We start from the raw sequence: 27,438 nt of genomic DNA, 5'->3' as shown, positions 1-27,438 counted from the left end.
TAAAATCTTTTAATAAAACAAAACTGTCCAATATTTAAATGTTACTAGAACAAAACAGACCGATATTTCAATCTTTTAATAGAACAAAACCAATTGATAATTAAATCTGTTACTAGACCAACCGATATTAAAATCTATTAAAAAATCTAACCAATATTTAAATCTGTTACTAGAACAAAACCAACCGATAATAAAATCTTTAAAACAAAACTGTCCAATATTTAAATCTGTTAAATGTGTTACTAGAACAAAACCGACTGATATTTCAATCTTTTAATAGAACAAAACCAATTGATATTTAAATCTGTTACTAGAGCAAAACCAACCAATATTAAAATCTATTAACAAATCTAATCAATATTTAAGTCTGTTACTAGAAGAAAACCAACCCGTATTAAAATATTTTAATAAAACACAACTACCCAATATTTATCTCTTACTAGAACAAAACCGACCAACATTTAAATCTTTTAATAGAAAAAAACTAACCGAAATTTGAAACTATTAATAGAACAAAACCAACCTATATTTAAATCTATTAATGGAACAAATCGAACCAATATTTAAATCTATTAATAGAACAAATGTAACTAATATTTAACTCTGTTACTAGAACAAAACCAACCGATATTAAAATCTATTAATAGAACAAATTGAACCAATATTTAAATCTATTAATAGAACAAATGTAACTAATATTTAAGTCTGTTACTAGAGCAAAACCAACCGATATTAAAATCTTTTAATAAAACAAAACTGTCCAAAATTTAAATCTGTTACTAGAACAGAACCAACCGATATTTAAATCTATTAATAGAACAAATGTAACTAATATTTAAGTCTGTTACTAGAGCAAAACCAAACGATATTAAAATCTATTAACAAATCGAACCAATATTTAACTCTGTTACTAGAACAAAACCAACCGATATTAAAATCTTTTAATAAAACAAAACTGTCCAAAATTTAAATCTGTTACTAGAACAGAACCAACCGATATTTAAATCTATTAATAGAACAAATGTAACTAATATTTAAGTCTGTTACTAGAGCAAAACCAAACGATATTAAAATCTATTAACAAATCGAACCAATATTTAAATCTGTTACTAGAACAGAATCAACCGATATTTAAATCTATTAATATAACAAATCTAACCAATATTTAAATCTATTAATAGAACAAATCTAACTAATATTTAAGTCTGTTACTAGAGCAAAACCAACCGATATTAAAATCTATTAACAAATCGAACCAATATTTATCTCTGTTACTAGAACAAAACCAACCGGTATTAAAATCTTTTAATAAAACAAAACTGTCCAAATTTTAAATCTGTTACTAGAACAAAACCGACCAATATTTAATTATTTAAATAAAACAAAACTGACTGATATTTAAATGGTTTTAATAGAACAAATTTCGGCAGATATTAAATCTGTTACTAGAACAAAACTGACTGATATTTAATAAATACTGAGTTATCCACTTACTGTAAGGTTGTTAATTCCCCTGGATAAGGCCTCGATCTGCATCCCTGATCCTTTAGCGTGCACCAGCTGAAAAACCAAAATATCCTTTAAATATGGATAATAACCTAAATAATGTAAGTTCATCTTACAATCATAATTTAGTCACACGTACAAATATATTTATTAATAGTTGGGATATTAAGCAGAAGCAAAGGGTGATAATGAAGTGCAAATAATGTACAGAGAGAGAAATGTATATTAGAAAGTACCTGCACAAGTGCATGAAAGTCCTTTCCCAGCATGCACTTCTCCACATTGTGAAAATGGGCATTTGGTTGTGGCCAGATGCATGGATGACAGCAGGTTAATGCTTAATGTTTGCAAATCATGCATGATGTCATTTAAAAAAAAAAGTTTGTTATTAAAAAAAATATTATAAAAATAAAGGGGAAAAATATAGACACTCTATAGCAGGGGTCCCCAAACTAAGGCCCGGGGGCCGAATGCGGCCTGCCCCCACATTTGGACCGGCCCTCTGAACAATGCCAGAGACATATTTTGAAAATGTAATTTTAAATATGGTTTACTTATATCATGTCGGTATTTGATAATAAAGATTGGCTTTCAAACAAAAATTTCCCTTAGTTATTAACATAGCCTAATTATTTGTTAAATTCACCAACAGAATGGTACACAGCGAATTGTTGTGTTTTTGTTAAATGTGAGCCAAATCATCACAATTAAAAGAACCAAAGACTTAAACTACTTCACTCTGTGTGCATTAAATGTATTTAATAGACAAGTTTCACAATTTGAGTTGAATTACTGAAATAAATGAACTTTTCCATGACATTCTAATTTACTGAGAAGCACCTGTATATCTTTTGAAAAGAAATGATCATTTGTCTGTCTGGTGCATAAAAAAATAATAAACTATTCTAGCATTAAAAGGTATAATAAATACAGGGAAAATCATAAAAAAAAAAAATAATAATAATAGTAGTCAGTCCAGCCCATGGAATTTTCTTTTATAAACCGACCCGGCCCCCCATTGAAGAAAAGAAAATTATGTGGCCCGCTCAGAAAAAAGTTTGGGGATCCCTGCTCTATAGTGTTAAAAAACACAATATCACTGTGATTGAGGAGGTTTATTGATTATGTCACGATATTTTGCATTATATATCGTTACAGTATCTTCATCTGAAGAGGCAAGATATCTAGTACCTATAAAAATACTCCTGTGCATTTTATTGTACGAAAATAACCTCATCAGATGATTTAAAATGTGCTGCTGAACATTTAATAGTAGTCTGTATGCTTTTTAAAAATTCACCATAAATATACCATTAAATTAATCCCTAAAATATGCAAATATTGCACAAGATTGTACACACTGTCTTTCAAAACAGCACAAGGTAAATGTTGGGTTACAAAAATGGAATACTTGTTAGATAAATCTCATAATACATTTTTTACGATTCACAAAAAAATATATAAAGTCAAATATATCCGACTGTCCATCACAGGATAAATGGCACTATTCTGCTAAACCCTGCTGCCTTTGTGAGATGATGTCCTTTACATGACTAAACCCTTGGATCCATATCTTCCTGCAGTGTCCGTACTGCTGTCATGTGTCCATCAATGAGGGATGCTGGGATGTTATAAAATGGCACTGAACGGACCCAGGGTGTTGTTGGGAGGTTGTCGTGGTTTTGTGGGATATGGGTGGAGGGTTATTGGCTGCAAGCTCAGTGGTGACGGCTAGCAGAGCGTCAGATCTGTAGAGCTCCCACCTGCAGCCGTCTTTCTGGGTCCCTGTCGAAGATGGGGCTCAGGCCCCTGAAGCCGCTGTAGGGCCGGCTGGCACCGTTGAGCAGGGCCTGGGCTTGGGAAGCGTCCAGAGGGCAGATGTAGTCCGTGGAGTCGTCAGAGCGCTTCTTACGGTTACCAAAGGTGGAGAAACCCATCTTACGTGGCTGGGGAACAACAAATGAAGAATAGAACAATAGCATAAATAATAGGGACTAACAACAGTATAAAGGTTATTTATAGTTATCAGAGATTTCTTTTTATATTTCATATTTAATTGTGAATGAACATTTCCTTATTTTTTACATTTAAATGACCTTTGCCATCATCTAATGCTCACTTAAAGTTCATATTTAAAACAACAATATTTTGATAACACTGTTAAATCTTTAGCAAATTGAATATCAAAAATAAATATCCATTTTGCATGTCTTGTTTTATTTTTATTAGGCAAAACAGAATTTCCTTTTTTAACATCTGACAACAATATATTATTATTACTACTACACCTATTATTATTTTCCCTCAACAAATTCAATTAATTATTATTACCAGTTTCATTAATTAATCATTAAATTATATATATATATATTTATATATATATTTGTCATCATTATTATTATTAATTATTATTAAACCTATTATTATTATTATTATTAATAATAATATTATAATTCATAATAATAATAACAACAACAACAACAACAACATTTATTATTGTTAGAATTTTTTCACCTAATTAAACTCATTTTTGCAGTAGTAATACATTCCATTAAAATTAATACTAATATTACTGATAGTAATATTTGTACTATTACTACTACTACTACATCTAATAATAATAATAATAATAATAATTATAATAATGACAATGTTTTTCACACCAAATTCAATTAAATATTAAATTTCATCTGTTTAATTAATTATTTTTTATTTTACATCTGACATCAATATATTACTATTATTATGACACATATAATAATAATAATAATAATAATAAGTATTATTATTAATAATAATAATAATAATAATAATAATAATAATAATAATAATAACAACAACAACAACAATACATTTATTATTATTATTACAAAATTTTTCCACTCAAATTTAATTCATTTTTTAAATTATTATTAAATTCTGTTTATTAATTATAATATAATTATTATGTTCTCACCAAATTTCATTAATTTCACCAGTTATTTTATTATTATATTAAATTATTTTTACACCTATTGTTATTATTATTATTATTATTATTATTATTAATAATTATTATTTATTATTAAGTTTCAGCAATTTCATTAAAATTAAAATTATCTGACAACAATATATCATTACTGATACTATGACACCAATTTTCCCCAATTATGATTAAACTCCATTTAAAATAATATTAAAACAATAATTATAAATAATATAAATAATATAAATAATAATACATTCATCATTAAGTTTATTATTATTAAAATTAAACCAATTTTAATAAATCAATTTATTTTTCCCCCATTATTATTAAATTCCATTTAAAATAATATTAAAACAACAACAATAATAATAATACATTAAGTCCCCCCCCCCCACCAAATTAAATTAATTATTATAAGAATTTAATCAGTTTCATTAATTAATTATTAAATTAAATTAATTGAAATTAATGGATTGAATTGGGCTGGATATCAGAAACTAACCTTATGATATAATTCACGTCTCATTTGATGCAATACGAATGATCTAATTATCATAATCGAATTGTGATTGAAACTGCCAAACTGTGACAATAGACCAGACACTGAATTTCCAGAATCGGTTTCAAATTTTTGCAAAAAGAAATAATAGAAAAATAATAAGAAATGCTTTAATGCTGTTTGTCATCTCTACCGGAAAAAAAAAAAAAAAAAATCCCTGCAGAAGTAACGCATTTTAAACACATACTCTTTCTATTATCAGGAAAATGAATGGTTGCTAAAAGACATTAAATGAAAAAAAAAATTCATCTAAAGCGTCATTGTGCTTAGCATGAGTGTTACATACTGTAGGAGCACTCGTTCAGCACATTTGGTCTAGATGGACTAAGCGAAATGGAAGTGTCAAAACACGTGCTGCATCAGCTGAGATTAAACAGGAATCGGGCAGCTGAAGCACGCGTCTGCATGTGTCAGGGCTTCCAGCTTCATTCAGTTGCACGAATGAAGGTGTTTCAAAAGATGCGGTGAGCAAAGATGTGAAGTGAGGACAAATCTGCGATTTCTCACCCTGACTTTAGCGGTGGTGTTCAGCGGCGTGTAGCCTGATGACTCCAGGTACTCTTGTTTCTCCTGCTGGGCCTGAGAGCCCACCAGCGAGTTGAAGTTAGTGGCCAGATGCCTCCTCAACAGAGTCTTCTGAGGGGGGATGTTCAGGAGCATCGCCAGCGTGTCCGAGTTAAAACGAGGTTCCAAGATCTGGGGAAAAAAAGAAGATCTGGAGTTGCCATAGTGTTCTGAGTGGTTTTTATGGTGTTCCACATGCATTTGCTTATGTATTTTCTAGGGCGTTGTGGATTCTTGGTTTCTTTGTGCACAAAAAGTATTTTCGTAGCTTCGTGAAATTACGATTGAACCACTGATGTTACATGAACTATGTTCTTCTTACTACCTTCCTGGGCCTTGAAGTTGCATTGCTGTCTATGCAGGGTCAGAAAGCTCTTGGATTTCATCAAAAATATCCTAATTAGTGTTCTGAAGATGAACGAAGGTCTTACAGGTTTGGAACGATAGTAATTAATGACAGAATATTCATTTTTGGGTGAACTGTTCCTTTAAGGAGTAGGGGGACAAAGTTTGAGTTACTTACTATGAGTCCTCCATGCACTCCACTGCCTCTCAGGTTGGGAGCGTATTCTGCTAGGTCAACTGATCTGAGCCACTCCATCACACGGTGATTGGACCACTGAACAACCTCAGAAGGCGATGTCATATTCTGTCAAACAAAATTAATTTGCATATTAGTAATGAGTCCTGGAAGTATTGAAGTAGATGGCCCTCTCTTTGTTTCTGTTTTCATTCCACTTCATTCACACCTCATCTCCAGGTCTTCTTTTGAGGCAGTTGGGGTTGAACTTGTTTACATGTAGGACATGGATAGCACACTTAATGCTGAGATGATGCAGCTGACTGGTGACTTTTAGGAGCAGCAAATCATTCTGAAAATGAAACCAAAATACCAATATTAATCAGATATGATAAACTAATTCATTCCAGTGCTCGGATTTGATTGGCAAGGCAATATAGGAACTTAAAAGAATATTTCACCCAAAAATGAAAATTCTGTCATTAATTACTCACCCTCATAGGGTTCCAAACCTGTAAGACTTTTGTTCATCTTTAGAACACAAATTTAAATATTTCTGATGAAATCAAAGAGCTTTCTGAGCCTGCATAGACAGCAACGCAACTGACATGTTCAAGACCCAGAAAGGTAGCAAGGAAATCGGTAAAATAGTCCATGTGACATCAGTGGTTGAACTATAATGTTATGAAGCTACGTGAATATTTTTATGAAGCTACGGGAATACTTTTTGTGTGCAAAGAAAACAAAAATAACAACTTTATTCAACAATGTATTCAACTTTATTGAACCACTGATGTTACATGGACTATTTTAATGATGTCCTTACTACCTTTCTGGGCCTTGAATGTGTCAGTTGCTTTGCTGTCTATACAGGGTCAGAAAGCTCTTGGATTTCATCAAAAAAATATCTTAATTTGTGTTCTAAAGATGAACGGTCTTACGGGTTTGGAATGACATGAGGGTGAGTAATTAATGACAGAATTTTCATTTTTTGGGTGAACTATCCTTTTAACAAAGATACTTACCACTGTCAAGTACTGCAGCATTCTACCGTCCACACGTCCTTCACTAAACTGGTCTTTATACTGAGGTAAACCAATATCATCCAGCCACCCTGTGTAGAAATAACATATAGTTTCTTGATACAGAGTGTAACTTACATTATCTAAAATATATATATGAATGGAGGAGTGTTACTTAAAGTAAAGTTATTATTTAAAAAAATACAAAATAAAATGACAAATAAATACAACTATTTGAGATACAAAATAGTTTTTGTATTGAGATACAACTATTTGAAAATCTGATATCTGTATATTGAGAAAATCGCCTTTAAAGTTGTCCAAGTGAAGTTCTTAGTAATGCATATTGCTAATCAAAAATGTAAAAAAATTTACAGTAGGAAATTCTCAAAATATCTTCATGGAACATAATCTTTACTTAATATCCTAATGATTTTTGGCATAAAAGAAACATTTATAGATAATTTTGACCCATACAATGTATTGCTGGCTATTGCTACAAATATATCCGTGCTACTCATGAAAAACCGTGAAAAATGTATTATTTATCAGTAATGCATATGCAGAATGATGAAAAATGTCTTAATTTGTCTCATAACAGTGGTTTATTGGTACGTACGTGTGACCCAGATGTGGTCCAGTTCAGAAGACTTCTCTGTGATTTTAGTGCTGAAGGAGCGCAGAGCCAGCTGAAGCTTCTTCTTGTGTAGCGGATGTTTAATTCCCAGTTCCTACATGTAAAAATTAAATAAATAAATAAATACTATATATATAACTATATAAATAATGTGACACCATATTGTTTCTTTGGTAACAGAGTTAAAATGAAAACAAGCATTTTAAAACATTAAATTAAAGAAGTAGTTTACTTCCAGAACAAAAATGTACAGATAATGTACTCACCCCCTTGTCATCCAACATGTTCATGTCTTTCTTTCTTCAGTCGTAAAGAAATGGTGTTTTTTTGAGGAAAATATTTCAAGATTTCTCTCCATATAGCAGACTTCTATGGTGCCCGCAAGTTTGAACTTCCAAAATGCAGTTTAGAAAACAGAGTATAGAAAATAACAGATTGTTTCATTAAATAAGACCCTTCTTCCTCAGTTGGGATCTGCATTTAAACTGCATTTTGGAAGTTCAAACTCGGGGGCACCATAGAAGTCCATTATATGGAGAGAAATCCTGAAATGTTTTCCTCAAAAAACATCATTTATTTATGACTGAAGACAGAAAGACATGAGCATCTTGGATGACAAGGGGGGGTCAATAAATGATCTGTAAATTTTTGTTCTGAAAGTGAACTCCTCCTTTAAGAAAGCATAAAGCCTCACGTAAATACGCTATAACGCTATAACTCTTCAGATACACTAAAAACCAAAGCTGAACATTTAACTGAGTGGGTCTGATGGCAGAACAAATCAGTAAGTCGCACGGCATTACTGACGCAGAGCAGAGGTTAAAGCTGCCCTGGCAGGTAGAACCAAACCAAGATTTGAGTGACACCACAACCACCTGAAGCGAAAGCCATAGCCAAATCATTTCACATAGACCACCAGGTGTTGCATGAAGAAACCTGAATGCTGTTGATGTAAGCCATAGGTCTGAATTTGTCGTTATTATATTCTTTACTCCTGTATCAAAAGTATGTCACCTTCTCAAAGTCCTGCGAGGAGGCAGAGAGTAGAGTCTGTCCACTCGTGACCCACTGTCTGGCCATATTCACGTACTGACCCAAACCAAACTCCTCCATCCACGCACACACCTGATCGCATGACCATTTCGGGAAGGGGGCATTCATGTCACTGCACAAGACAAATGTACAATATTAGAAACTGGAATAAAGGCCTACTCATGTCTCAAAGTATATCTCATTGTAGGTGCTGAAATACCGTGGTGAAGCACCAGTGCCCAGGCAGGTGAGTCGAGGGCCGGCTGTGGCTCTGAAACCGCCTCGCTTGAAGTCGTTATCAGAAGCGTCTGCAGGAAGACTGCCTGACTGTGTTCTCCTGATCCTGTGAATCAGAGAGAAAATCAATCGCAAAGAAATTAAGCTTTTTGAGCGTAAACATTACAGGATTTTTCTCTATATAGACTTCAATCGGGATCAACAAGTTGAAGTTCCAAATTGCAGTTTTAATGCAGCTTCAAAGGGCTTGACACGATCACATCTGAGGAGTAAGGGTTTTATCTTGTGAAACTATTTATATACTTTTTAACCACAAATGCTTGTCTTGCACTAGCTCTGCTAAGCGCATTCACATTACATAATCATGTTGGAAAAGTCACGTGCTGTTAGTTCTTCATCTGTGTACTTCGGTTCAAAAAGGTAGAGTAGGGCAAAAACTCCATCCCATTTTCTCCTCTAACATCGAAATGGTTAATCTATTTACCTTTTTTCGTTAAAGGCTTTTGATTTTCTTTGCACGTTTGCTTTGTAAACACTGGGTCGGTATTTTCGCCTACGTCACGTGTGCATGATTACGTAATGCATGAGGTCAAGTTAGTGCAAGATGAGCATTTGTGGTTAAAGGAGAAGTTCACTTCCAGAGTTTGATCTTCTTTGCATGTTCACTTTGTAGGACGATTTAGAAGTTTTTCGACATACCCTAACTGTCTTGAACCGGGGAGATGAAAAAAAAAAAATTTAAAAAAATAAGAGTTCACGCAGACCTAGACAAGACGAGCGTTTGAGGTTAAAAAGTATACAATTTGTTTAGAAAATGACCAATCGTTTCGTCCTTGGCTGGGATCGTTTAAAGTCATTTGAAGCGTCATTTAAACTGCATTTTGGAAGTTCGAATTCTGGGGGCACCACTATATTGAGAACATTGCTGAAAGGTTTTCCTCATGAAACACAATTCTTTATAGACTGAAGAAAGAAAGACATGAACATATTGGATGACAACGGGGTGAGTAAATTATCTGTAATTTTTTGTTCTGGAAGTAAACTTCTTTAAAATGTATATAAATTTCTATTTTTCTTAGAAAATGGCCGATCGTTTTGCTAGATAAGACTCTTATTCCTTGGCTTGGATTGTGTAGAGCTTTTTGAAGCTGCATTGAAACTGCAATTCCCTATTGAAGTCCACTATATGGAGAAAAATCCTGGAATGTTTTCCTCAAAAACCTCAATTTTTTTCGCCTGAAGAAACAAAGACATGAACATCTTGGATGACATGAGGGGGTGAGTAAATATCAGGAAATTTTCATTCTGGAAGTGAACTTCTTTAAAGATCTCATTACAAAACATAATGCTTATTGAAAACCTCAAATACTCACTTTCCCCACAGTTTTCGAATGCCTTTCTGGTTCTTCTTGTGCTCTGGTGAAACTGGAGACTGCTGACCTGATTCTACTCCAGACGATATGGGCGAAAGATCAGACAAGGTCGAGTCATCTGTCTTCTCTGCCTTTCCTGTCAACAGGAAGCAATCCACATACTCAGTTATGCGTTTTTGTGGTTTTATAAGTTTACTATTGGACTGAACACACATTATTCTATCTTTACCCACCAAGCGCAAACTGATCATGCTTTCCCCGAGGCCCTGCCAAACCTACCAAATTTTAGCCATGCAAGAGAGCAGAGGAAAAGAAAGCAAAGACTTAAGTCACAAAGCTGCAGAGTTGTTTTCAATTTTTACCTCTATGGATATCAGAAAGAGCTTTTTTTTTCAGAATCAGAAAGAGCTTTATATACAGTCAAACCAAAATGTATTCAGACACCTTCTCACATTAATCACAGTTTATTCGCTATAGTTTAGAAAATGGTAATAAAACATGACAAGAACTCAAGAGTTAAACTGTGTCAGAACAAATTCATCTTAATAATATCAGATAACTTTGATAGAAAGGTATGGAACAAAACACGGTCAGGTCAAAGTGTCAAATTAAATTTTTGGTCCCAAATTTTTAGAAATTTTACTGGTAGTCCATTGTATGAAGAATTTTTGGGTATAATAATTCATGTTTACTTTATTTTTCTATCCTCACTTACATAAATTAACTAGTGTCCTGCACCCACTAGTAAAAAAAAAAAAAAAAAGATATCTGGTGTCTGAATTTTTGTTTTGACTGTAACAAATAAAAAATAACATACTTTAGCATTTTCGCCAACTTTAGTGCAAAAAAGGGTCTAAAAATAGTACATATACACAAAACGTTTCGAATTTACGCTTAAACATTTTTAGTTTTTAGCATCAGACTTCCGTATGAAACCCAAATGCATTTCTCCTCATTTCTTTTCTTCCACATACAGTACATTATATTTGCATCACATCAGGTTTAAATTCAAAGTAAAGCAGTAAGGCTCATACAGTATAAACTAAGTCTAATCTCTGAGAGGAGAGAGAGAGAGTGTGTGTGTGTGTGTGTGTGTGTGTGTGTGTGTGTGTGTGTGTGTGTGTGTGTGTGAAAGAGGGGAAAAATAAAAATCCTCTGCTTTCAGCTTTAAAGAATCAGGATAGGAGAGCTTAGGTTAAATCCAATATGACACAGCAAGAGTGTACTCTGTGGTCGCATGCTAACGTGAGATTGAGAGGACAATACCTAAAGCTGGAGCGCTGGCGCTTCGGCAGCGATCTTCGCACCGAGCGAGAGATGTGAAACGTGTGCGGAGACCGTCGCACAGCCGAGAGATGGATTAGTCAGAGAGAAAGAGTAAAGAGAAGATACACAGAAGGCCATGCAAAGACACCGTAGAGTTAAAAAAAAGCAGAATAAGATAGTTAAAAAGCTGTTATGGCCAAAAAGCTTAGAGGACAAAAGTTCTCAGGAAATGGAAGAGCAAACAAGCACAATTGCACCGGCTGAGGTTATACAGTATTAATAAAGTTACAAATTAAATGATAAAAATTATGGCTGTGTCTGAAAGCTGAAAAAACAACAACATTATCTAAATAAAGGATTACTTCACTTCCAGAATTAATGTTTCCTGATAATTTACTCACCCGCATTTAATCCATAATGTTCATGTCTTGCTTTTTCTTTAATTAGTCGAAAAGAAATGAAGGATTTTGAGGAAAACATTCCAGGATTTTTCTCCATATAGTGGACTTCAATAGGAGCCAATGGGTTGAAGGTTCAAATTGCAGTTTCAATGCAGCTTCAAAGGACTCTACACGATCCCAGCCGAGGAATAAGGGTCTTATCTAACAAAACTGTCATTTAAAAAAAAAAAAAAAAAAAAAAAAAGATTTAAATGCTTTTTAACCACAAATGCTCATCTTGCACCAGCTCTGCAATGCACATGTGCAACTTCACATATTACAAAAAGGTAGGGAAGGGCAAAAAACATCTAATTTTCTCTTCCAACTTTAAAATAGTTTTTTTGTAAAGAGCATTTGACTTTCTGTATGTTTGCTTTGTAAACACTGGGTTGGTACTCTGTTTACGTCACACGTAGTCTCGCGTAGCCAGACCTTCAGACTGACGGCTGAAGGTCTGGAATTCATGGCAGCTTTCATTGGCCAAGGCCCGCCCATAAGGCCGTTTGACCGACATGTAAAACAACCAATCACAGTTCGTTTCGTTCAGCGTCACGTTTCGGGGCGTAGAAATGCCCCCACAACAACAGACGGGCATGCAACAAGTCAGTCACTGAAATAACCAGCATTGAAAGTTAACGAAGAAGAGGGAGAACAAGCAGTAAGTCAGTAATTTGTACGCGAACGTCGCAAATGTGTATAACAACAACGGCGTCTGCATAAGCACCTTTTAGCAAAACTCGAGTAAATCAGTCTGCGCTTTGTTTCCCGGCGGACCGAAAATAAACGCGACACTCGCGTGTTCCGGAAATCCGATCAAATTCAACTAATCAGATCACGACTTCGACATTCCTGAAGTGTTTCCAGTTAAGTGTACCATATGCATCAGACGTTTAGCCAACGTTCCGTGGGCGTGACGTCTGAGGCTGAGACTACGTCACACGTGACCTTTTAATTTGTGGTTATAAAGTATATAATTTTTTTTTTTTTTTTTTTTGTAGAAAATGACAAATCGTTTCACTAGATAAGCCCCTTATTCCTTGGCTGATATTATGTAGAGCCATTTGAAGCTGCATTGAAACTGCAATTTGGACCTTCATCCTGTTGATGCCCATTGAAGTCCACTATATGGAGACTGAAGAAAGAAAGACCTGTACATAGGGGTGAGTATATTATCGGGAACTTTTAATTCTGGAGTTAACTAATCCTTTAAAGAAACTGTTCACCTAAAAATTAAAATTTACACCATACACGTTTTTTTCCCCCAACAAATTTGAAGAAAATTAGCATTATATGACTTGCCCACCTCTGCAGTGAATGGGTACCATCAGAATGAGAGTTTTTGAGTGAACCATGCATAAATTTATAGCAAGAAATAAACACTGTACACACTAAATGCATGCATGGTTCTCTCACTTAAATTTGTTCACTTCCAGAGCAAAAATGTACAATTTACTCACCCCCTTGTCATCCAAAATGTTCATGTCTTTCTTTCTTCAGTCGTAAAGAAATTGTTTGTTTTTTTGAGGAAAACATTTCAGGATTTCTGTCCATATAGTGGATTCTATGGTGCCCCCGAGTTTGAACTTACAAAATGCAGTTTAAAAGGACTCTAAATTATGCGAGCCAAGGAAGAAGGGTCTTATCTAGCAAAATGATCGGTTATTTTCAAAATGTAAAACTTGTATACTTTTTAACCTCAAATGCTTTTCTTGTCTAGCTCTGTGTATTCCGGTTCAAGACAGTTAGAGTAGGTCGAAAAACTTCCATCTCATTTTCTAATCCTTACATCGCTGCAGAAGTACCGACCCAGTGTTTACAAAGTGAACGTTCAAAGAAGATCAAGCAGAAGATAAAGCAATGCAGGACAATTTTGAAGTTGGAGGAGAAAATAAGATGAGAGTTTTCCGACCTACCCTGTCATGAACTGAAATATACAGAGTTGACGCAGCGCAAGCATTGTCATTTTTTTTTTTAGAAAATGACTGATTGTTTCGCTAGATAATACCTTTATTTCTCGGTTGGGATCGTTTAGAGCATTTTGGAAGTTTAAATTCGGGGGCACCATAGAAGTCTACTATAATGGAAAAAAAAAAATCCTGAAATATTTTCCTTACAACTTTTCTTTACAACTAAAGAAAGAAAGAAAGACCTGAACATTTTGAATGACAATGTGAATAAATTATCTGTAAACTTTTGTTCTGAAGTGAACTTCTCTTTAAACAGATGATTTCAACATATACAATTGTGTTTGCTGGGAGAAAATTGCTTACTCAGGTTGAATTCGCTGTCTTCACTTTCATCAGGTGACAGTTGCAGTGGGCAAGACGGCTGCAGTCTCAAGCCATTTTGCTCTGGACGACTAAACTTGCCCGGAAGCGTCTGGTATTTGTTATTTTCAGGATTATATCGGTTCTGTGGAAGAAACACATTTATCTGAGTGATAAAATATTTCAAGATTTTATGTTGCTATAAATTATATTGAACGTGAAAATGTGTACAGTTGAAGTCAAAAGTTTACATACACCTTGCAGAATCTGCAAAAATCCACCAAAATAAGAGGGATCATACAAAACACATGCTATTTTTATGTAGTACTGACCTGACCACCAAACAAAAAACAAAAACAAAACAAGTAACAACATAGTATTAAAGGTTGTATCAGCGATTTCAAGCCTGAAACATAAAGTGTCACTTTCAGCTGACCTTTCTTCACGATCCGCTCGCTGCCTGCCCCATAAATTGTCTGTAAAAAAAAAAAGAAAAAAAAAAAAAAAAAGCGTCTCTGTGGTCAGCCTAGGGTCCACAACACCAACCCCCTGACGCTGATTGGTTGGTCCACTGTTTGTTTTGCTGTGGAATGGTTGGTAGCACCCATTGTTTTTTTGGCATATCTCGGACCCTAGGCTGACCACAGAGACGCATTTTTTTTTACAGACAATTTATGGGGCAGGCAGCGAGCGGATCGTGAAGAAAGGTCAGCTGAAAGTGACACTTTATGTTTCAGCCTAGAATCGCTGATACAACCTTTAAGAATCAAGCGTATGTAAACTTTTGAACAAGGTCATTTTTATAAATTCAACTATTGTTTTCTCTTGTGGACTACTGTATATGTAAACATCTTTTATGTGAAATATCTTATTCAGGTCAGTACTAAATAAAAAAGAATACGCATTTTGTATGATCTCTCTTATTTCGGTAAAACAATTTCTGCAAGGCAAAAACCTTTGACTTCAACTGTAAAAACAAACAGCTTTAGAATTACAATAAAGATACATTAAACAAATAAATACACAATTTAAAAGAACAACACGAACACTGTAATATCAGGTGTAAGCGGTTTCTCGTTAATAAGCATTTGTGTTAAAATAAGCCAGGCAAACAAAAAGATATGCATACATTATGTTAACTGATGCATGTGCATACAGGCTATTGTTGTAGTTTTGGTGTTGTGTTTGCTTTAGTTTATGGTTTATGTTAGCTAATAGTACCTCCAAAACAGCCTCTACTGGTTGGCCCACTACATGCTTAAGAAAAAAACAATAGTCAAACACACAAACATACACTTAGTTAGATGAGTCACATTGTTAGTTGAAACATACAAGAGATCTGAGTTGAGACATTCAGAATAAAAGCATTTTGTTAATTTTATGAGTTAGTTAGCAACAAGAAGCATAAGAGTCACATTTATTTATACAAAATGATTCAGGTTTTTGTACCATCTGTAAGCTTCCGCTTTGGAGCTCCTCCAAGCTGGTGGACAGCATCCGTGGCAATGACCTGAAAATAAAATCATGAACAATTATATTAAACAAGCTTTGCTTACATTATAGAAGAATAAGAGCATCTTACATTTGTATGCCACAGACTAACAAATGTAAGCTGGAAGCACAGTCACATGGTTACAAACAAAAAGATGACTGAAATGAGAAACAGAAACCAAAGACATTCAAGATACACTACCAGTCAAAAGTTTTTGAACAGTATTTTAAAAAAAATAAATCTCTTCTGCTCACCAAGCCTGAATTTATTTGATCCAATAAAAGCAGTAATATTTTTACTAATTAAAATAACGGCTTGCTATTTGAATATATTTTAAAATGTAATTTATTTCTGTGATCAAAGCTACATTTTCAGCATCCGTGCATAACGTCCTAATTTAACATGCACCAGAGAAAATACTGAAAACATTGAAGTATCACAGGAAACACTCCAGCCACAACTAGACTGATTAGTAACAGCGTGTGTGGTGTGTGGCAAAACATCACAAGAACAAGGCCACTGCTACTTTAAAAAGCCTTTTAAACAAGCACAGACACACACTCCACTTGCCATTGTCTGTTGTAAAAGCCCAAGTCGCCAATGGATACCATCGAGGTCTCCATGGAGGGCTGTATACTGCGACAGCTGGGCCAGAGAACGATCGAATAGGATGGAGCGCAAGGAAGAGAGATAGAGTTGACAGATTCACATTAGCTTGGGTGAACGATTGGGACAGCGAGTTTGCAGCATAATGGTCCTTCTCCCATAGAGGCCTCTTGATTCCTACTGTCTTTAAGCACAAAGGCCCACTGAGACTTGGCTATCATTTGTGTACTGTAAGTAATACAAACTCTTGCTCACCTGGAGTCCAGTTCCCTCTGTAGACATGGAGGAGAGACCAGGAGTGGCGACGGGCCTCGGGAAGACATCTGTGGAGAGTAAAATAAACCCAAGATTAATGGAAATATGGAGCCAAATGGGTCATAATCTACATTTTTGTTTTAGCATTTTATGTTTCCCCTTAAGTTCACTTAGTCAAGGTTTCTTGCACCAAAAAACAATCATAATGTAGTTTTGGACTATTATTTTCACATTGTCTCTGCAATTTCAAATATTGTACACCACTGTTTGGTGTTACAAAAGATTTTAAATAAATGCTGTTCTTTTAAACCTTCTATTCATCAAAGATGCCACAAAAATATTAAGCAGCACAGTTTTTTTATCAACTTTTTAAATAAATGTGTATTAGAATGATTTCTGTAACACTGAAGACTGGAGTAATGACTGTTGAAAATTCAGCTTTTCCATCACAGGAAAAATTACATTTTAAAATATATTAAAATACATAACTGTTATTTCAAATTGGGATATTATTTCACAATTAATTTCACTCTGTATTTTTAATAAACACAGCCTTGGTGAGCATAAGAGACTTCTGTTTCAAAAAACATTAAACATATCCTACCAACCCCAGCCTTTTGAATGGAAGTACATTAGACTTCTATTATACACACACACACACACACACACACACACACACATATACATATATACATACATACATATATATATATATATATATATATATATATGTATATACACACACACACACATTTTATTAGCTAATTTCTTCACATGTAAAACTACCCACTCAGTGAGTCATATGTCAATGTGTTTATGGTTATGACATTGTGATGATTTCTGAATCACCTTTTTGTTTTCCATAAATGGTCTGGTTGTACTTGGGAGGGAATGTACACTGCCATTCAGAAGTTTGGGATCAGTAAGATTATTATTATTATTTTTTTTTAAATAAGTATTTTCTGCTCATCAAGGCTGTGTTTATTTGATTGAAAAAAAGAAAAAGAATATTGTGAAATGTTAAAATTTAAAGTAGTGGTTTTCTATTTTAATATACTTTAAAATAGAATTTATTCCTGTGATGGAGCAGAATTTTCAGCATCATTACTCCAGTCTTTAGTGTCAAATAATCCTTCAGAAATCATTCTAATATGCTGATTTATTATCAGTGTTGGAAAATGTTTGATGAATAAAACCTTAAAAAAAACAGCATTTATTAAAAATTGAAATCTTTTGTAACAGTATACACTACTGTTTGAGGTCAATAATTTCTGTCTTTCTTTCGTTCTTTGAAAGAAATTAATACTTTTATTCAGCAAGGATGTGTTAAATTGATAAAAAGTTGTAGTAAAGATTTATATTGTTAGAAAAGATTTCTATTTTGAATAAATGCCGTACTTTTGAACTTTTTATTCTTTAAAGAATCCTAAAAAAAAAAAGTATTACAGGTTCCAAAAAATATTAAGCAACACAACTGTTTTCAACATTGATAATAAATCAGCATATTAGAATAATTTCTGAAGACTGGAGTAATAGCTGATGAAAATTCAGCTTTGCTTCACAGAAATAAATTATATTTACAGTATATTAAAATAGAAAACAGTTATTTTAAATGTAAATATTATTTCAGGATATTACTTTTTTTTTTTTGATCAAATAAATGAAACTGATGAGCATAAGAGACTTCTTTTAAAAAAATCTTACTGATTCCAAAAGCTAAACTTAAAGCAAGATCATGCAGTTTACTCTGTTATATGACCCGCTCCAAAAACCTTGAACGGTACCTGTAGTTCTGATCTGACAACATCAGAGTACACTTTATGCGTCAGGGCTCTTATTTTCCGATTGCCACTAAGATCCTCTTCACTGCTGCCGGACAGCAACACATCGTTGGTCACTGTAGAGAGAGGAGACACAATCACATTCAGGGTCGAATTTATCTTGTAACGATGACTTAAAACATTAAAGCAGTAAAATGGAGTTTTACTCAAAGGTACCTTGAGAAAGGGCCAAGCCGTCCTTCAGTTTTCTATACTGGCCCAACAGAATATTGAGTTCCTCTATATGTCGATCCTTCAGAAACAAAAGTTGATAGTAGAGTTGAAGTTTAGTCCATAAGCAAACCCCTCTACCTGTTACAACACACATGTTGCTTCCTGCTGATTTTGGACCAGATTCTGATTTACCTTTTCATTATTGGCAGCTATTAGCGTCTCCATTCCAGTTTTTAATCTCTGCAGCTCTTGATCTGGAACATAAAGAGCAAAACTCAGTTAATATGCACCATTACATCATTATGGCAGTGTTGGGGAAGCTACTTTAAATTACAAATAGCATTAGAGTTTCAATGTAATTAAACTACAAGCAAGCTTTCCTAAAATGCAGTTACAGTTGAAGTCAAATGTTTACATACACCTTGCAGAATCTGTAAAACGTAAATTGTTTTACTAAAATAAGAGGGATCATACAAAATGCATGTTATTTTTTATTTAGTACTGACCTGAATAAGATATTTCACAAAAGATGCTTACATATAGTCCACAATAGTTGCATTTCTAAAAATGTACATACGTTTGATTCTTAATACTATGTTTTTACCTAGTTGATCCACAGCTGTGTTTTTTGTTTAGTGATAGTTGTTCATGAGTCCCTTGTTTGTCCTGAACAGTTAAACTGTAAAAATCCTTCAGGTCCCACAAATTCATTGGTTTTCCAGCGTTTTTGTTTATTTCAACCCTTTCCAACAATGACTGTATGATTTTGAGAGCCATCTTTTCACACTGAGGACAACTGAGGGACTCATATGCAACTATTACAGAAGGTTCAAACGCTCACTGATGCTCCAGAGGGAAACACGATGCATTAAGAGCCGGGGGTGAAAACTTTTGAACAGAATGAGGATGTGTACATTTTTCTTATTTTGCCTAAATATCATATTTTTTTCCATTTAGTACTGCCCTTCAGAAGCTACAGAAGATACTTGACAAAATAGACAAAACAAGACAAAATAAGTTAAAAAAATCCTTCATAATCTTCAAATTCGAAAAGTTTTAACCCCCGGCTCTTAATGCATTGTTTTTCTTTCTGGAGCATCAGTGAGCATTTGAACCTTGAGTAACAGTTCATATGAGTCCCTCAGTTGTCCTCAGTATGAAAAGATGGATCTCAAAAATCATACAGTCATTGATGGAAAGGGTTCAAATACACACACACACACACACACACACACACACACACACACACACACACACACACACACACACACACACACACACACACACACACACACACACACACACACACACACACACACACACACACACACACACACACACAAAAGACTTTTCTGAAGAACAGCGTTAATATTTAGAAGCAAGTGTATGTAAACTTTTGAACAGGGTAATTTTTCAACTACTTTCAGTTAGTTACTCCCCAACACTGCACTGTGGTGACACACTCCATTTACGAAACACACAAAGAGCTGATGTTGAGGTAAACCAGCCCTCCACAGGGAGAAAAAAAAAAGAGACAGTTTAAGGAGTAAAGTGACAGTCTAGAAAAGCTCAGAAAGACGTGATGGTCTTTCTAAAGGTTTGCCAGGAGAAATACAGCAGTTGAAAGGTGAAACACTCTTTAAAACAACATTCTCTAAGTGTGTACATGCTTGTCCAGGTTGACACATGCTGTTTAGCCAAGCCATTATTTACTCCAAGACTCATAGCAGAATGTCATGCTCAGGAAAACTGCCTCTTTAACTGACATAATAGACAAAAACCTCAACCTCATCCTGCAGCGTTAACCTAGTTAGAGCTGACTGACCACCTCAGCTAAGTTAAGTGAACCAGTTACCATATTATATTTATACTTTACATTTTTTTTTTCTAATTATGTATTATATTTAACATCACATATTAAAAGGATTATACATAAAATGTGTATGTGATGACACACACCATGATGACTACTTCATAGTCAATAAAACACACCCAACTACTGGGCTGTTATTAGTGTACAAATTATAGGATTAACTATTAAAATATGCTACAGTGAAGTTCAGCAACATACAAAACATTGTGAGTAGTTGATTCATCCTTTCTTCTTCTTTATTTGAACTGGCCCTGGTCTTATATTAATGAGTCTTAGATCACAGACCCATGGGAAAGCAATGAGTGGCTGTGGGGTGTGACAAGCATGAATCAGCCATTTAACACCCCCTCCACACACGCACGCACGCACGCACGCACGCACGCACGCACGCACGCACACACACACACACACACACACACACACACACACACACACACACACACACACACACACACACACACACACACACACACACACACACACACACACACACACACACACACACACACACACACACACACACACACACACACACACACACACACACACACACACACACACACACACACACACACACACACACCCATTGAGGGGATTGGTGCGACAGGCTTGACAGCATGCCAGTGTACATTATCCAGATTGACAGAGAGATGCAAAGGGGCAGCTGAATCAAGCTGGGGACAGCATGAGAGGATCTGAGACTTTGAAATGTGCGCTTACGTTTGTCTCTCAGCTTTCTCTTAAACACTTCCTCTACAACAGGGAGCAGCGAACAGCAGAGGCCATAATGATTACCAAAAAGATCCATATGTTAGTAATTTCAACACTCACATGAATATTTTCCAACACATATTGTCACTCCCATGCAGCTAGTATTCGGTACTTTCCACAAACGGACTACAAATTGGTGTCAGATTTTTACACTTTTAAAAGCAGCAGAAGCATAAATCTGTAAAACCTATTAGGTATGTTCGATAAATGATCATCTAACATAAAATAAAACAACAAACAACAGACAAACTAATTAGGGTTTTAAACTGTTCCAAACTTAGGGGTAACAAGCGAATGAAACACTGGAGATCAACATTTTCTAAAAGTTAAGTACTGGCTATTTGCAAAACGACTTAAGGGTTTCAGTTCATGTTTTTTTACCTTATTAGTGGAACGTGTCTTTTTTATTAATGTAATGCTAAATTATTCCACACTAAGGCCTCACTTCAGCAACCGTTAGGATTTATCTTCTTAGAGGTACCTCTTTCTGTGATGTCATTGTTGATGGTTCCTCGGGACAGAAGCTGATTCTGTAGACACTCGATTTCAGCATCCTTCGTAGCAAGCAGCTGCTGGAGTTTGGCAATCTCAGTCTAAAAAGAAAAAAAAACACTTTAGCAGATTAGCACATTTTAGATTACGGTGAAAATGTCTTTAGCTTAAACCAGTTTTGTTAACATTTTCATGTATGAAAGTGGACAACAAGGTCCACATTTCACACAATATCTTCAAAATGGACAGAACAGGGTAATCTGACACGGACAACACAAAAGTGATAGACAAAATAGGGTTAAATACAGGTTAAAGTGACCTTCACCATTTTGGGGGGGATGACAAATGATACTTTCACACTTATAAACACCTATATAGTCACCAAATAGGAAAAAAAGTTGGACTAGCTCAAACAATAAGCTTTCCTGTTTCATATGTAGCATATTGCTACCATTCATATACAGTAACAACACCAAAATAGTAGAACAACTCTTTGGGTGTGTTCACACTTGTTGTTTGGTGTGTTTGGTTTATTTGGTCCAGACCAAAAAGGAAAATGACACATTTGGTCCGGGTCCACTTAGCATTCACATTGGCATTTTTTAACAGCGAACCTAAAAATACCGAACCCAAAGGCATGGTGATACGTTCACAACCTGATTGCTCTTGTTGAATGACGTATATTTCGCGATGGAACTCACCGAACACTCCAAACAAAAGGAAAAGTTAAAGCAGCGCTTTAAGTCGAATACACCTAATTCTGTCTTCTGGACTAAGCCCGCTCATTGTTTCGTCCATATGATTTTATTTTCACCACCTGCAAACTCACAAAGAGCTCATAAAAGGCACTTCACCTCCTCGTTGCTCCACAATTGCCCTCTGCTCATTTAGTTTTGGATGCACTGCATGTTCCCTTCGTGAAATCATGTTGCATTGCATTGTATCTTGTCATTACTTACTGTTTTTGGTTCGTTTAGGAGTATTTGTTCTGTGTCGTGTTTATCTTTCAATCGAACCACACCAGAGTTCGTTTGGAAGTGGATCGGGACCAATCTTTTTTTGACCAACGGTCTCGGTCTGCTTGTTTGGTACGCACCAGGGTTCGAATGCCAGCGTTCACACGTACTCAAACGAACCACACTAATAGAGCAATTGCACTAGAGTTTGTTTTAATCGAACCAGACATGACAAGTGTGAACACACCCTCTGACAAGATTTTCCAGAAAACCCATTGTTTATTTTGAGCTGAATTAAACACGACATCTCTTTCCAAATTGTAGCTTTCTAGCTAGCTAAATAAGATTATAGATTTCTGACTCTCGGAATTACATCATCTTGAAGAGATTACATCATCCAATTCAGAACTTCGAGACTGGCTAAAAACTCTCTGGAAGCAGATTCCTTATATTCCTGACTCCATATGGAAATGTTCAATCCTTGTTCCCAAGACGAACAGACCTGCAATCTGCACACCTACACATGATTCTATAGTACCCTATCCACATTTATGGTTTCCCTACACTGCTCACTTTAAAAGATTGCCACTGGACCATGTGGAACTCTGTTCTTGGCTCAAACTTTTGAGAGCAATTGCAAGCGGTGAGCATAAAAAATTGGGGATCTTGAAACTGTAAGATTATTGTACAATATTCAGTAAAAAGCTTGTCAACAACTGAGCGAGTGCCAACTTGTTACATAAAAGGGGTGTCTAATCTTCCTCTTGATGGGCCACCTTCCTGCAAAGTTTACCTTGAATACACCTCCCTGAAAGTTTTGAGTGATCCTGAAAACTTAGATTAGATCAGAGGTGCCCAAACTCGGTCCTGGAGAGTTTAGCTCCAACCCCAATTAGACCCACTTGAACCAGCTAATCAAGCACTTACTAGGCATACTTGAAACTTCCCAACAGGTGTTTTGAGGGAAGTTGGAGCTAAACTCCTCCAGGACAGAGTTTGGGCACCCCTGGATTAGATGGTTCATGTTTGGTTGATTGGGGTCTTAGCTAAGCTCTTCAAGATAAGCTCTGGACACCCCTGACATATGACAAAGTTAGATGGAAGAGGGTTCAAGAAGCACAAGGACTGGAAACTCAGAGAGGCATAACAACCAAAGGAGTGGACATTTTCAAGGAACTATGACAAAGCTTGGAAAACGTAGACCTCCAAGTCCTGAGCAAAAGTGGAAGTATTATGAAATCAACCCTGTCTTAAATGGCACTCTTGATGCAAACTTGCAGTCAAGTGGTCTTTCATTTTTGAGTGTCGCTGTGGTCCATGAGACTGTAGGGCAGGGGTCTCCAAACTTGTCCTGCAGAGTTAAACTCCAACCCTGATTAAACACACCTGAACCAGCCAATTAAGGTCTTACTAGGCATACTAGAAATTTTCAGGTCGGTGTGTTGAGGCAAGTTGGAGCTAAACTCTGCAGGTCACCGACCCTTCAGGCCTGAGTCTGAAGACCCCTGCTGTAGCGTGTCCCTTTTTATGATTCACAAGGGTACTCCCCATGTGTTGTCAATAGATCATGAAGGACACTACAGTGTTCACTTATCCAGCAACATTACATCTTGTGAACTCAAAGGACCGCAAGGACTGATTGTGCCATTTGGGACAGGGCCATCATTGCCCTCTCCTTTGTGTCATACTCCTCAGGGAGGATGACAAGGGATAAGGAGGGGAAGCAAAGGTTAAGCACCTGAGCTGTCCGACAGCGCTCCTCCCAATGCTGTCGTTCTACCTGAGTGTGCTCGACCGTGAGCTTCAGTGTTGAAAGCTTGGTCATGAGCGACTGGTAACAGACATGGAGGGAATAGGTGATAGAAAGCTGGAGGAAAAGAAAGCCAAAGGGATGTTCATTATGCTGAGAGAGAGAGTTAAATTAGTATGTATAGAAGAGTTACGGGATCAAAGCAAGAAGTTGCATTGACAAGAGTTTGCATTTGGGGTTAAGCCAATATGGCTAAAAAGACTGTTAGTAAATGCTGATGGGGCACTTAAAATTTGTAATGAATAAAACAGAACCACAGGAGCACCAATTACTCGACTGAAGGCTAATATGAATCCAGATTAAATATACATTACCTTAGTGGCTTTGAGCTTCCTCTCATATTGCGATTTCTCCCCCTCCAGTTCTTCAACTTTGCTCTTAAGTAGGCGAAGCTCTTGCAGCAAAGCCTAATGAAAAAACAAAGAACAACAATTACACACCACCTTGCGGTGGCAAATATCCAACCATTTTGGCAACAGCTCCTGGAAAAACTATGCTTCTAAGGTACAGAGCCCCTAAATTGACTTTGCAGAAAAAATAAAACCCTGAGACTTTCTTGTGCATGTGGAAAAATGTTCTTGTGCATGCTCGAAAGTTCCAGAGGCTTTTTCCTGCAAATTCCACTTCAGGGGTTCCATGGTAAGGTCATTCATATTAACACAAAGGAATTCAGGAGAAAAGGTTTGGAATGACCCATGAAACCCACACACCGTGCAGTTAAAACACAAGAAAGTTCTGGAGATTCCTGGAAAACCTTATTAGTTCCCTAAAACAACACATTGAGTCCTCATAAACTGAGAGAATTGATCAAGGAGAAAGAATCTAATAGGGTCACCACTAAGCCCACAACCTTTCTGGAAGCTCTCTGGATCTACTCATCAACCGTTAGCGTTAGTGAACTTCCATCATGCAGGTTTACACCCCAAAAAAATCATGACATTCTGTCATCGAAACACACTGCAAACACCAATAATCATGAGATTCCCACAGTGGAGCCCGCAGACACATTGGATTCACTGTAGGAAGAGGCAGTTAGTAGTAATTCCTGTTGGAGTGTCCAAAAGAGAGATGGGGGAATGGTTATGTTTTAGGGTAGAGCAAGGAGGTAAAAAGGGGGTCTTGAAGTAAGTCCACCACGTAATGAGGATCTGCCTACATTCTCTCCTCCGCTTCTACAGTGGCAGCTGCTTTCCTCAGCATCCGAGGCACCAAGGCCCACATCGGGGCTCTGGTCGAGAGCCTCACGTGTGCCACTGTCCCCGAGGCTCTCCCGGGCCCGCTGCTCTTGAATGCGATTGCTGATTTCCTCCTGGAATTTACACATCTGCTCCTGCAGTTCACTAATTAGATTAACCACACTCTGAGAGAGCAAAAACAAGAAAGCCAGAAAAAAGGAAAATGTTGATCAGATTTGGAAACACAGTTATACATAGACATAGATGGTCTTATGATTAATCTGAGTTCTCTGAATAGGCATATTCATTCTTTGCCTTTCTGCGCTTTAGTATCTAATAAGGGACATGTCCATATCAGACAAGTAATTCTGGAGGTTTAGGTTCTTTCAGTGTTTAACTGTGGACTTTTGGAAAATAAATTCTCTTAAAACACTTTTCAATCTCTTTTTTTTTTTATTTGTCCACTACCAATGTCCAAAAGTGTATATACACATACCTTCCATGTGTTATGTGTTATTCTTGAAATAATGTTTGTGTGTACGTAATGGAGGCGGTTAGAATCTCGCACAGAGCGAGTGAAGGGAGGTAGAACAAGGTGGAGACATTGGTGCCGTGACCCGGATGGGAGTAAGATTTAGGGGGTGAGTGTAATAAAGGCCAGCTGGTAAGAGGCACATTAGCGACTGACGTTAGAAGCTGCAGTCTTTAGCATCCTTGTTAGTGTGCCCACCTCCCACACCAGTAACGTAGGTTCGAATCCCAATCGAAGCAAGGGGAGTAGATCCGGAGGGGGTATATTGATGCTATGAACTGGATGGGAGTGAGGTTTAGGGGGTGAGTGTAACTACAGCCACCTGGTAAGAGCTGTGCAGCTAAACCTCACTCCCCTCCATGAGTGAGGAGAGTAGGACCAGAGGGGGTATATTGGTGCCGTGACCCGGATGGGAGTAAGGTTTACCAGCTGGTAACAGCTATGCAGGTAAACCTCACTCCCCTGATCTCAAAAGATGCACTAGCGACTGACGCTAGAGGCTGCAGTCTTTAGCACCCTTGTTAGTGCGCCCACTTCCCATGCCGGGAATGCCGGTTTGAATCCCACTTGGAGTGAGTGAGGAAAGTGGAACCGGAGGGGTTACATGTATAAATGGTAAAGGTGATGAAGGGACCTGCATTGTGACTTACTCTTTGCTAGTAAAAAAAAAAAAAAAAACTGACATACTGACATACTTTTCAATGTAAAGAAGGGTCTTTATGAGGACAAGTTTTTCTGGGAGCCAACTGTATTTTATAGAATAAAATGCAGGTGCTTGTGATTCAAATATTGGTGAGTAAATCTGTAATACTTATTCTGAGATGCATGACAGTACTATGCACTGATTATAAGACCTGACTTTAGGATTGAGTAGGTTAATGTTCAGTTTGTTTTTCACTTGTGAACAAGTGAATGATTAGTCAGGCTACGCTTGGCTATTCTGACAGTAATGCAAAGGCTGTCATCCAGAGGAAGTTTCATATGATATTCCCCGCTGATGCGAAAGCCGATGATAAGGCACACGTTCCACGCTTATATTTAGCTCTATGCCAAAGGTTTGTGAGTGGGGGAGATGTGTGTGGTGAAAGTGT

The 27,438-nt window shown here is 36.2% G+C and overlaps 1 protein-coding gene across 10 annotated transcripts in view; it reads right to left on the bottom strand.

Annotated features, from left to right (window-relative positions):
- Positions 1-27,438, bottom strand: part of ppfibp2b (PPFIA binding protein 2b) — a 94,839-nt gene that overhangs the window by 3,820 nt on the left and 63,581 nt on the right. For 3 of the 10 annotated variants that reach the window (XM_073831307.1, XM_073831309.1, XM_073831314.1), the window contains 22 exons: positions 25,797-26,000; positions 24,955-25,047; positions 21,864-21,975; positions 21,332-21,364; positions 18,931-18,992; positions 18,742-18,817; positions 18,529-18,641; positions 16,745-16,812; positions 15,841-15,901; positions 15,613-15,648; positions 14,395-14,536; positions 10,652-10,693; positions 10,419-10,554; positions 9,029-9,151; positions 8,791-8,941; positions 7,759-7,870; positions 7,143-7,231; positions 6,347-6,469; positions 6,121-6,246; positions 5,541-5,729; positions 3,270-3,452; positions 1,495-1,560 (listed from right to left, as the gene is read on the bottom strand). In XM_073831307.1, coding sequence (XP_073687408.1) covers positions 1,495-1,560; positions 3,270-3,452; positions 5,541-5,729; positions 6,121-6,246; positions 6,347-6,469; positions 7,143-7,231; positions 7,759-7,870; positions 8,791-8,941; positions 9,029-9,151; positions 10,419-10,554; positions 10,652-10,693; positions 14,395-14,536; positions 15,613-15,648; positions 15,841-15,901; positions 16,745-16,812; positions 18,529-18,641; positions 18,742-18,817; positions 18,931-18,992; positions 21,332-21,364; positions 21,864-21,975; positions 24,955-25,047; positions 25,797-26,000 — 2,340 coding nt within the window. The remainder of the gene's footprint in view (positions 1-1,494; positions 1,561-3,269; positions 3,453-5,540; positions 5,730-6,120; positions 6,247-6,346; positions 6,470-7,142; positions 7,232-7,758; positions 7,871-8,790; positions 8,942-9,028; positions 9,152-10,418; positions 10,555-10,651; positions 10,694-14,394; positions 14,537-15,612; positions 15,649-15,840; positions 15,902-16,744; positions 16,813-18,528; positions 18,642-18,741; positions 18,818-18,930; positions 18,993-21,331; positions 21,365-21,863; positions 21,976-24,954; positions 25,048-25,796; positions 26,001-27,438) is intronic. The other 7 variants (XM_073831308.1, XM_073831316.1, XM_073831311.1 and 4 more) reach the window with 6 other exon arrangements.

Source organism: Garra rufa, chromosome 25 (assembly GCF_049309525.1).
Source record: "Garra rufa chromosome 25, GarRuf1.0, whole genome shotgun sequence".
Taxonomy (NCBI): Eukaryota; Metazoa; Chordata; class Actinopteri; order Cypriniformes; family Cyprinidae; genus Garra; species Garra rufa.
The sequence above is the reverse complement of the archived record's forward strand: the minus strand, read 5'-3'. Positions and strand labels throughout refer to the sequence as shown.